This window comes from Elephantulus edwardii, unplaced genomic scaffold (genome assembly GCF_000299155.1).
Source record: "Elephantulus edwardii isolate Elephantulus edwardi_28Jun2011 unplaced genomic scaffold, EleEdw1.0 scaffold00250, whole genome shotgun sequence".
In the NCBI taxonomy this organism is placed as follows: Eukaryota; Metazoa; Chordata; class Mammalia; order Macroscelidea; family Macroscelididae; genus Elephantulus; species Elephantulus edwardii.
This window is the reverse complement of record NW_006400000.1, coordinates 2,024,277-2,036,650: the sequence shown is the minus strand read 5'-3', so window position 1 is coordinate 2,036,650 and position 12,374 is coordinate 2,024,277. Positions and strand designations below refer to the sequence as shown.

Below are 12,374 nucleotides of genomic sequence, written 5' to 3'. Positions count from 1 at the left end.
GGCATCATGTAATATTTGTCCTTTTGTGACTGGGATATTTCACTCAGCATAATGTTCTCCAGAGTCAACCATTTTGAATAATATTGCATGAGTTCCTTATTTTTCAATGCAGCATAGTATTCCATTGTATGAATATACCACAGCTTCTCTATCCAATCGTTTGTTGATGGGCACTTAGGTTGCTTCCAACTCCTTGCTATTCTGAACAAAACCGTACAAACATGGGTGTGCATATATCTGCTTGGGTATCAGTTTTGGTCTCTTTGGGATATATTCCCAGTAGTGGAATTGCTGGGTCAAATGGTATCTTTATTTGCAACTTTTAGAGAGAAAATTTATCTTTTAACAGAGTTTGTACTCTAATATACAGAATGAAATTGTTTCAGAAGAGATATAGTCTGTTTATTGACTTTCTAGAACTATTATGCTAATACTTGAGGTATTAAGAAATTTAGTTCAATGATCTGCCTGCTATAATTTTGGTAATTCTTTTAGACAGATAGATGTTCAAAGCTTCAAATTTCTCAATATACTAATAGAAAGTTATTTGGATATATACTGAAAATTCCAAGTTTATTTATCAAAATAGACACACACACACTCAGAAAGTAGTTGTGGGGGGGGGAGGAAACTTCTCTTTTATGTTTTACTCTTTTCAAGTTTATTTCATCAGTGGGTGAACTATTTATTGAAAAGAAATTTTTTGTTTTCTCTTTTAGGTGTAATCCCTTTTCACGGATTTTCAATGTATGGTAAGTTGAGCTTTAAAATATTCATAGTTTTCATTACACTTTCGAAAATTGAATAAGTAAGATCACACTTTATATCACATCACCCACACACTTAACAAGTGACTGTGAATATTTTAAAACATTGATTTAAAGCATTAAACATATGTCTAATTAAAAAATTAAACTAATCGTAAGGAAAACAAGGCATTTTTAAAAAAGCAATGGTCATGATACTTGTTCACATAATGATTGCTTGACAATTTAAAATTACAGCATAACATGACAGTGATTATATGGTTTACTATTTTCAAATCCAGTGTCAATTAGATAACCATCCACCAGCCGCTCCACAGGAAAAAGATGGGCAGTCTCCTCTGCTGCAATTAACTGCCTCTGAAAATCCTCTGGAGAGTCAGCTATGAGTGGGTGTCAACTTGATGGTATATAGCAGCATATAGGAGTAAAATGAGTACTTTCAATTACCAATCTAATTCTCTTACAACTCTGTAGAAAGGAGAAAAAAAACACACAACACAGCACAATACATCTGAATTAGAAACAGAAGAGAGGGCTGTTACTAACTTTGTGCTGCTGATATGTCCAGATTACTGGTATACGCAGCATCTGTCCTCCAGAGCATGCAGTTGTCCTGAATATGAAGTCCATATGAAACAGGCTTGAGAGCTACTAGTACCTTTCTGGCCTCATTTGTCATTGGACACGGAGCTTAGGAAGTTCATTGAGGGTCAACACAAGGAAGAATGCTCTATGCCCAAATACGACTTACTTGACAATTTTCCTATATTACATATAAGCTTGTTAAAGACTCTTGTCTCCTTTATCCTTTGTTCTACCTCTTACCTCTAGAATAAACAGAAATGTTTTAATATCTTATTATTATAGCCAAAAATTAGCAATGAATTATTACTTTGTTCCGTATCAGACAACCTTGGTCAATGATATTATAAAAAGCTGGAAGCTAGCATACAATGAGAAGGATTCAAAAGGTTGCATTATTCTGCCTACTCCTAGGCTTGAATTTCCTAAATTATCTTGAGTAACCAAAATGCTTGCATTTCCTTTATTATCTTTAGTAACCAAAATATCATTATGTAATACTCAAGGTCATAGTGACATTCTTGCATACTTCTTTTTCATATATGTGTAAATTATTTAAAAATTTAAAACACATAAAAAGATTTAAATGATATATGAGAAGGGTGTACGCCAGGGGTGTGTCCTATCTCCATACCTTTTCAACCTGTATGCAGAGCAGATTATCCGAGAGGCTGGGCTCTATGAGGAGAAGCGTGGCGTTAGGATTGGTGGAAGATCTATCAACAATGTGTGTTATGCAGATGACACAATCCTGCTTGCTGAAACTGAGGAGGACCTCATGCACTTACTGTAGAGGGTCAAGGACTGCAGCCTTCAGTATGGACTGAGGCTCAATGTCAAGAAGACAAAGATTCTCACCACTGGACCAATCGGTAGCATCAGGATGGACGGTGAAGAGATTGAGATTGTTCACAGCTTCAGTTTGCTTGGCTCCACTGTTGACACTCTTGGCACCAGCTGCCAGGAAATTAAAAAACGTATTGAGATGGGAAAGTCTGCTGTTAGGGACCTCTCTAAAGTACTCAAGAGCAACGGTGTCTCTCTGGAAACTAAGATGCTCCTGATACAGGCCATGGTCTTTTCAATCACTTGCTATGCATCAGAGAGTTGGACAATGACTAGGGAGGACAGAAGGAGAATTGACACCTTTGAGCTGTGGTGCTGGAGAAGAGTATTGAATGTACCATGGACTGCCAAGAAAACAAACAGATTCATTCTAGAGAGGGTTAAACCAGGCTACTCCTTGGAGGCAAGGATTCTGGGGCTTCGTCTGACATACTTTGGACATGTTGTAAGGAGGAACAGGTCCTTAGAGAGGGACATCATGCTTGGTAGGGTAGAGCGACAGTGCAGGAGGGGAAGACCCTCTATGAAGTGGATTGATTCAGTGACTGGGGTAATCCGGATGGGTGTGTCAGAGGCAATGAGATTGGCACAGGATAGAGCAGGGTTTAGGGCTGTTGTACAAAGGGTCTCTGTGAGTCTCAAACGACTGGACAGCACATAACAACAACAACACCTCTACTAATAAAAATATCCGGGAACTCTGTTGGCTTAGTTGTAAGCAGTTGACTGTCAACCCAAAGGCACACCATTCGGATCCACCAGCTCCTCCAAAGGAGAAGGATGGGCAGTCTTCTGTGAGATTTACTGTCTCTGGAAACAGGCTGGGTGGCCAGTTTTGAATCAGTTCCATCTTGACAGCACATAGCACCAATGAAAATATTAGCCCTTTTACTCTTCTGTTTCAACAATTATAATTGCAAAAGCTGTTCGATAGTTTTCCAAAGGTTTACCTGATTGACTTAGAGGACACTTAGTAATGTCATAAAAGTCTAATTTTAATACCAGTTTTCAGTGTACAAATGCATTAGAGCTTCACAGGATACAAGATAACATGCAAAAATCAGTTACATTTATCTGCAGTGTCACTGAGAATACACGAAAGGAACTAAGAAAAATAATAGTCATCACATTAACTAATCACAACAGTAAATACTTGGGAGCAAATATAACTAGAGACACATGACCTTACAAAGAAAATTACAAACTATTACTACAAGGAACAAAAAGAGACTTGGAGAAATGGAAGAATATACCATGCTCATGGATAGGAAGACTCAATATCATGAAGATGACAGTTCTACCAAAGACAATCTACAAGTTCAATGCAATCCCAATACAGATATGAATTCTATTCTTCAACGAGATGAAAAGGGCTATTTCCAGTTTTATCTGGAATGGAGAGAGACCTCGAATAAGTAAGGGACTCCTTAAAAAGAGAAACAAAATAGGAGGCATCACATACCCTGATTTCAAATCCTACTGCAATGGTTAACTGAGGAAAGAAATAAACAGCACCACAGTAATGGTAGGAGATTAAGCCACCAAAGTTCTTGAAATATTAAAAAAAAAAGTATGAGGGAGAAAACTGTTTAAAAGCGATATGTGATTAGGTATTATTGTCATGACAGGAGCCCATAATGAAGGTTGCATAGTGGAGTGGACCTGAGGGGAGGGATTGTAAAACAATGAAAGAATTTTTTCCTTTATTTTTCAAAGAGTGTATGGGGTGGTGGGGGGAAAGGGGCAGGGTGAAAAGTGAAACAATGAATGAGTAGAAATCCAAAGTCTCTGTAAATTTTCATTAAAATTAACAATAATAAATTTTTTAAAGTATTAAAAATACATGATAGCTTCACCCTCTGCCTATTCACATTTATTATTACTTAGATAGGCTAAGGCTTCAATAGCCAAGAGCATGATGTCCCCCTCCAAGGACTGGTTCCTCACTGCAACATACCTAAAGTATGTCAGATGAAGCTTCAGAAAACTTGACTCCAAGGAGCAGCCTGGTTTCACCCTCTCCAGGAAGAACCTGTTTGTTCTCCTAGCAGTTAATGGTATATTCAGTTAATGGTATATTTTGTTTTTCTGGCACCACAGCTCAAAGGCATTAATTCTCCTTCTAACATCCCTAGTCATTGTTCATCGCAATGCATAGCAAGTAATTGCGAAGATTATGGCCTGGATCTGGCACACATTAGTCTTCAGACTGACAGCATTATTCTTCAGTACTCTGGAGAGGTCCCTGGTAGCAGATTTTTCCAGTGCAATTTGTCTTTTGATTTCCTGGTTGTTGGTAACATGAGTGTTGACTGTGGAGCCAAACTGAAGCTCTTAACGATCTCAATCTCTTCGTCGTCTTTTATGGTGCTCCCAATTGGCCCAGTGTTGAGAATCTTTGTTTTCTTGATATTGAGCTTCAGTACATATTGAAGGCTGCAGTCCTTGACCTTCTGCAGCAAGTGTTTTAGGTCCTCCTCAGTTTCAGAAAGCAAGATTATGTTGTCTGCATAATATAGGTTGTTGATGACTCTTCCTCCACTCCTGATACCACATTCCTCCTCATAAAGCCCAGGCTACCAAATGACCTGCTCTACATATAGATTAAAAAGATATGGAGATAGGATGCGTCCCTTACGCACTCCCTTCCTGATACTGAACCATGCAGTGTTTCCCTGCTCTGTTCTGAGGACTGCTTCCTGGTTCAAGTATAGATTTCACATAAGCACAATCAACTGTTCTGGGATTCTCATTCTCCCCAAGATTAGCCACAATTTGTTGTGATCCACAGAGTCAAATGCCTTGCATGGTTAACAACACACAGATAGACATTGGTACTCTGCTTTCTGCCAAGATCAGTCTGGCTTTGGTGATAATGTCTCTAGTGCCACGGCCTCTTCTAAGCCCCATTTGTATTTCTGGTAGTTCTCCATCATTGTACTGTTTTCAGGCATTTCTGAACAATCTTTAGCAGGATTTTGCTTGCATGCTTTATGAGTAATATTGTACAATAATTTCCACATTATCAGGTCATCATTTTGTTTGTTTTTTTGTTTGGAATAGGCATAAATATGGATCTCTTCCAGCCAGTTGGCCAGGTAGTTGTCCTCCAGATTTCTTGGTACAGCCTGGTGAGCACATCCAGGACAAAATCTATTTGTTGAAATATTTCAGCTGGTATTCCATCAATTCCTGGGGTTTTGTTTTTTGTTAAGTCCTTCAGAGCAGCCTGAACTTTCTCATCTATCACCATTACCTCTTGATCATGTTGTTTCTTGAAATTGTTCTGTCAGCCAATTCTTTTCGGTTCAGTAACTCTGTATACTCTTTCCATATTCTTTTTATACTTCCCGGATCATTCAGTATTCTACCTATAGCATCCTTAAGTATTGCAACTCGAGGTTTGAATTTGTTCTTCGGTTCCTTCAGTTTAAGAAATACAAAGCAAGTATGGACTTTTTGATTTTCGGACTCCAGCTCTTTGCTCATTTCACTGTAATACTTTGCTTCGTCTTCCTGTGCTGTCCTCCATTCTACTCCTTAAATTAAGGTTTTTCTCCTTTGCTTTGGCTTCTTGTCACTCTTATGCAAGCTCTAAACGCTGTCCTACCCTGTGCATCCTCACAATCTCTACCACATTCAAACCCATTGCTGTACTCACTGTTCAATCCACTTAGTTGAGGGTCTTCCTCTCTTTGGCCATCCCCCCACTTTTCTAACCATGATGTTATCATTGTTGTGATTATTGTTATATGCTGTCAAGACACCTGTGCCTCATAGCGACCCTATGCACGATGGCTCTAAACCCTGTCCTATCCTGAGCCAGCCTCACTATCTCCAGCACACATTACCCCAGTGACTGTGTCAGTCTATCCACTCTTGCAAGCATGATGTCCTTCTCCAAGGACTGGTCCTTCATCGTAACATGCTCAGAGTATGTGAGATAGAACTTAAAAATCATTGCCTCCAAGAGCAACTTGGTTTCACCCACTCCAGGATGAATCTGTTCTCTTGACAGTCCTTGAAATGTTCAACACTCTTCGTCAGCACAACTCAAAGGCAACTACCCCTCCTTTGTTATCCTTAGTCATTGTCCTTAAGATATCTGATTGTGAAATAGGCGTAATTGCCAAGAACTGTGTGCAAAAGAAACTTTAATTTAGCATTTATTAGAGAAATTAAGCCTCGAGGATTGGAAAAATCCTCTCTTTCTCTCCTTCTCCTTCTCCCTCTCCATCCCTCTCCCCCTTCCCCCCCCATGTTGGTCTCACAGCTGTTGATCATGTTGAAGATATTGATCAAAGGCGAACCACGTGTCTGCCATTGAGGCGGCTGTATATGACATCCGCAGGGAGGATGGGCTAAGGCCATAGATAGAAAAGCCATTCTCTAAAGTCTTGCCACCATACCCAGCTATGTTCATTGTCCTGGAGTCATAACTGACTCATAGCTCACCCTCCATCAGGTTTTTAGAAGCTGTGAATCACATAGGCAGTTGTTGTTGTTAAGTGCCATCGAGTCATAGGTGACTCATAGAGACCCTGTGAATGAAAGTCCTCAACACTTGTGTGGCTTTCAGCCTTTCTCCAGGTTCATAGGCTTTCCAGAGGCAAGCTATTACGGAAGAGGATGCCACATAGGCAGAGATAACTCACTTTCCCCTGTGGAGTTGCTGGTGGATTTGAACCTCTTGAGATGCAGCAAAACTCCTTATAAACTGTACCACCAGAAATCCCTTAAATCAACTATGTTGTTATTGTTGTTATAGCCCCTCGAGTCTGAACCGACCCATAGCTGACCCTCCAGCAGGTTTTCAGAGGCAGTTAATCGCACAGAAGGAGCTTGTGCATCTATCTCTTGTGGAGCAGCTGGTGGATTCAAACCACGAGCCTTTGGAATTGCAATGCAGCTTCTTGCCACTAGGCCACCAGACCTCCATGGAATAAAAATGATAATATTCAATTTTAAAATAATGTGATAAATCTAAGTAAATTGATACAGAACAAGCCTCTAGGAGTATGTTAAGTGAAAGAGCAAGGTACAGAATAGCACTTAGTCCTCCAGTTTGTGTTAAAGGTGTGTGTACTTAGATGTTATATATTTGCATGGAAATTTTCTAGGTGTTTTACTAGAAATGTGTAAAGAAAAGGAAATTAGAGGTCCAATGTGTGGCTCTGTTGATAAATTTACTCTTCCTTGTGTATCTGCTGTATTGTTTGAACTTTTTACATATATGTTTATTCTCTTTCAAAATTATTTCTCTCTCTCTCTCTCTCTGTGTGTGTGTGTGTGAAATTTTAAAGTTGTCCACAGATGAGTATTTTTACAGCAGTGTATTGTTTTAGGAATGTTTTTGTTTAGAATCACTTCTGCATTTGTACAATAATATCCTCTGTTTTATCCTTTCAGTTGCACCACTTTGTTTTCTGTACCACGAGCCTTCCAAACTGTACCAGATATTTCGCGAGATGTATGTGCGTTTTTTCTTCAGACTCCATTCCATCTCTTCTCACCCTTCTGTAAGTTCGTAAAAACGAAACTGTTGGACCAAATCATGCTCTAATCAGTTCCTTTTCCTTCCTGAACAAAAATTGTAGCAGCAACAGATTTTCTTTAATCTCCCTCAAATATTTCCCTTATGTTGTTCTTGTTATATGCCATCAAGTTGCTTGAGACTCATAGTGACCCTATGTATAAGAGCCCTAAACGCCGTTCTATCCTGTGCCAACCTCACCGTCTCAAACACACTTATTCCCACCACTCCACTCACAGAATCGATCCATGTCATTGAGGGTCTTCCTCTCCTGGGCCATCCCTCCACTCTCCCAAACATGATGTTCCTCTCCAAGGACCAGTCCCTCCTTGCAACATGCTCAAATTATGTCAGACGAAGCTTAAGAATCCTTGACTCCAAGGAGCATTCTGGTTTCACCCTCTCCAGGTCAGACCTGTTTGTTCTTCTAGCAGTCCATGGTATATTCAATACTCTTCTCCAGCACCACAGCTCAAAGGCATCAGTTCTCCTTCTATCATCCTTATTCACTGTCCAACTCTCCGATGCATAGCACGTAATTGCAAAGACTATAACCCAGATCAGGCACACCTTAGTCTCCAGCCTGACGTCGTTGCTCTTCAGTACTCTTGAGAGATCCCTCACAGCTGACTTTCCCAGTGCAATTCATCTCTCGATTTCCTGGCTACTGCTGCCAAGAGTGTTGACTGTGGAACCAAGCAAACTGAAACTGTTAACTATCTCAATCTCTTCACCATCCATGCTGATGCTGCCAATTGGCCCAGTGGTGAGAATCCCTCATCTGCTCTTTTCTGTAGAATGCTTGTCTTTCAGATATTATTATATATATTTAAAGATTGAGTCAGACTAGGAAGAAGGATTGGCCATCCACTTCTGAAATGACAGGCCTTCGAAAACCCTATGTACAATAGAGAACACTTAGACTACCATTTGGACTAACAGACATGGTGATTGAAACTGAGATCTTAGAAATGGAAGCACAGAGAAAGAGGAACAGCTATAAGGAGACACTAGTGACTAGAACATGGAATGTGAGAAACATGAATGTAGGAAAATTGGACATTGTTAAGAAAGAAATGGAACACATAAATATTGACATACTAGGTATTAGCGAAATGAGATGGCTTGGCATGGGACATTTTGAATCAGATAATTATATGATTTACAATGCCAGGGATGAAAAGGTGAGAAAAAATGGGGTTGGTTTCATAATTAAAAAAGTCATTTGTAGATCTATCTTGAAGTACAATGTGGTGAGTGACAGGATAATATCTATACGCATACAAGGAAGTCCAGTGAATACCACTATCATTCAAATATATGCACCAACAACTAGAGCCAAAGAGGAGGAAATAGAAGATTTCTACCAACTTTTGCAGTCAGAAATTGATCAAACATGCGATCAAGATGCATTAATAATAATGGATGACTGGAATGCAAAAGTTGGGAACAGGGAAGAAGGATCAGTAGCTGGAAAACACAGGCTCGGTGAGAGAAATGAGGCTGGAGATAGAATGATAAGAGTTCGCACTTTCAATGATTTATTCATTGCAAATACCTTTTGTAAGAAACATAAACACAGACTATTTCCCTTATAAGAAAGAAAAAGCCTTTGTCAAATTATAAAGCAAAACATTTAAGTTTGAGATGTCAAACAGCACATTTCTACAGAATAGATCAAAAGGGGAAAAATTAATATCTAAATAATTTTGGTGATACAGAAAAGGCCCATATTAATTATTTTTAAATTATCTTTTGTCTATATGTGGTAGAAGGTTTTGTATTATTTTCCTTGGCAAAAATTCCTACCTTTATTTGACCCTGATTTCTTCTCTGTGAAATGTGGTTAATATGTTTTCTATGGCGCTGTAAAAAGGACCTCTACACACTCATAGTAGTAGTTGGCTAATGTTGTTATGTATCATCGAGTTGGAACTGACTCATAGCTAGCTCACCAGTGAGTTTTTAGAGGCAGTAAACCCCATGTGAGAAGTCAGCCTGTCTTTCTCCTGTGCAGTAGCTGGTGGATTCAAACCGTGTGCCTCTGGACTGATAGTGCAGTTCCTTACCACTAAACCACCAGTTCACTGATAGCAGTTCTTTAATGACTAAATGGCTACTTTGTTATTATCATCCTCATAATCTCTTCGTTGTTAATAAAGACCACACATTTATTTGTCACTTGAGATCTTCCAGTTTCCTACTTGACTAATTATCCACGATTACACTAGATTTTGTTTCTTCATTATCTCAAACCCGCAGAGGTTTCTCAAGCCTCACTACAAGAATCAAAGGAAAGCCTATTGAGACTCCACTATTTGTAGCCATTTATTTTGACTACTCAGTTATCTTCTCTTAAATCTGGTTTTCTTCCTATGAGCCTGAATATTTTATTTCTGTTTTTCAGATTTCTATGTTGGGCTTGTTTAATTTGGGAGAAACGTTGGCTGACTCCCTAGAAGAAGCATTAAATTGGAATGTGCATGTGGGCTACCAGATTTACTTTGGACATGTTGTGAGGAGAGACCAGTCCTTAGAGAGGGACATCATGCTTGGGAGGGTGGAGGGACAGTGCAGGAGAGGAAGGCCCTCTATGAGGTGGATTGATTCAGTGACTGGGATAATTGGGATGGGAGTGTCAGAGACAGTGCGATTGGCACAGGACAGAGTGGAGTTTAGGGCTATTGTACATAGGGTCGCTATGAGTCGGAGGCAACTCGACGGCACATAACAACAACAACTACATGTTGGGCTTGTTTAATTTGGGAGAAACGTTGACTGACTCCCTAGAAGAAGCATTAAGTTGGAATGTGCATGTGGGCTACCAGGTTTTCCCCAGGAGGAGGAAAACTACTAATACAAGAGGCAGTTCTGCTACTAGTTGAATATCTGTACTTTATCCATAAGCTTTATTTCTAACCCCCTTCCTTCCTCCCCTACTCTTGCTGTTATGCATTGCTATCAAAAGTCAGTAAATAACACAATTCTAGGACGTCACAGATAGATAAAAAGGACTACCAGTTATTTTGGGATTCTTTAAGACAGTTCATTTTGTTCTGTTGTTGTTATTAGGTGCCATTGAATTGAGTACAACTCAGAGCTTCCTATGAGCCACAGATCGGAACCCTGTCCTCTCCTGTCCATCCTCACGTCTCCGACAAACTTGAGCCCAGTGCTTCAGTCACGGGGTCATTCCACCTGTTTAAAGGTCTTCCTCTCTTTTGCCATCCCTCTACCTTTCCAAGCACAGTGTCCTACTCCAAGCAACATAACCCGATGATATTCAGTGTAAAATTATCAGAAACATATAAATAATGGTTCTCTTTTCTAATAGCACATTCTTAGTATCAGATTTTCTACTCTAGTTTTCCGTATTATTTTATACTTCAAAGTATAAGAAAATGTAAAGTGAAAACCAGAGCACAAAGGCCTGGTCCTTGATGCTTTCACTGTGCAGAGGACGAAGCCTGATCCCAGGCACCTCGACAGAGTCCTATGTCCCTGTGCTGACGCTGGCCGTCCTTTGTCAGCTAATGGAGGGGCCAGTCCAACAGGCACCCCTTCACTTTTCAGTGGAATAAAGACTTGCGGGCGGTCATCTTCTTCCCTGGCTTACAACCAAATGAAAATATTTGGAATCCTGACAACCTTTCTTCTTTAGAAACTCAAAGAGGATTAAAACGTATTTATAAAGATCAGCTCTGAGGAATGCTAAGCCGCAAGAAAGACTTTATTCAGAGTTGTCAAGTAATAAATGCACATGAATAACTGTCTGTTTAAGTCAGTTATTTCCTATACTCTATAAAGAATGCCCGTTTTTTAAAAAGTTGATTTCTGTTAACAAACAAAAATGAACTCTTTCAAACTAAGTGATCAGGCATTCGTGTTTGATGACTTCCTGATGCAAATTTTGAACAGTCTTTCCCTAGAAGTGAATGTAGAAAAGCAGGAAATATTTTTCCCAGTGGGTGAGGCGGTTGGACAGGAAGAGGTATTATGGAAGGAGAGAGTAAAGGGTGTGGAGATAGCTCAGGGAAATACCTGGAAACTGGAATTCATCCAGAGAAAACGAATATCTTTTTCTGTGGCCTGGGTGATAATTTGCAAAATTCTACGTTTTCTGTAGCGTGATGTTTTCCATGACTGTGAATACTACATATCCACTTCAGTGGGGACCTGATTGTGTTAAACTGACATCTTTCACTATATCTTTGAGTTGTGGTGCTAGAGATGAGTATTGAGTATTGAACATATCATGGACTGCCAAGAAAACAGACTGCCTTAGAGAGGGTGAAACTAGGTTGTTTTTTGGAGGCTAGGATTTTGAAACTCCATCTCTCATACTTTGGGCATTTTGTCAGGAGAGGCCAAACCTCTCCTGACATCATGCTTGGGATGGTAGAGGGTCAGAGCCAGAGAGGAAGACCTAGATGAGATGGATTGACACAGTTTCTGTGACAGTGGAGTCAGGTGTGTCAATGATGAAAAAAGGCCAAAATTCAGAGCTGTTGTTCAAAGGGTCACTGTTATTCATAGTTGACATGATGACACATAACAGCTATATCTACAAGACTGGAGCCGGGGGAAACTAAGAGGGGATAAATAATATATACTGCATTGAAACAGATGAGGGAGAGTACTGTTTA

General features: G+C 39.7%; 1 protein-coding gene across 2 annotated transcripts in view; it reads left to right on the top strand.

Moving 5' to 3' along the window:
- The window catches only part of TBC1D19 (TBC1 domain family, member 19), a 207,889-nt gene that overhangs the window by 167,606 nt on the left and 27,909 nt on the right, over positions 1 to 12,374 (top strand). For both annotated transcript variants that reach the window (XM_006899261.1, XM_006899262.1), the window contains 2 exons: positions 720 to 752; positions 7,605 to 7,714. In XM_006899261.1, coding sequence (XP_006899323.1) covers positions 720 to 752; positions 7,605 to 7,714 — 143 coding nt within the window. The remainder of the gene's footprint in view (positions 1 to 719; positions 753 to 7,604; positions 7,715 to 12,374) is intronic.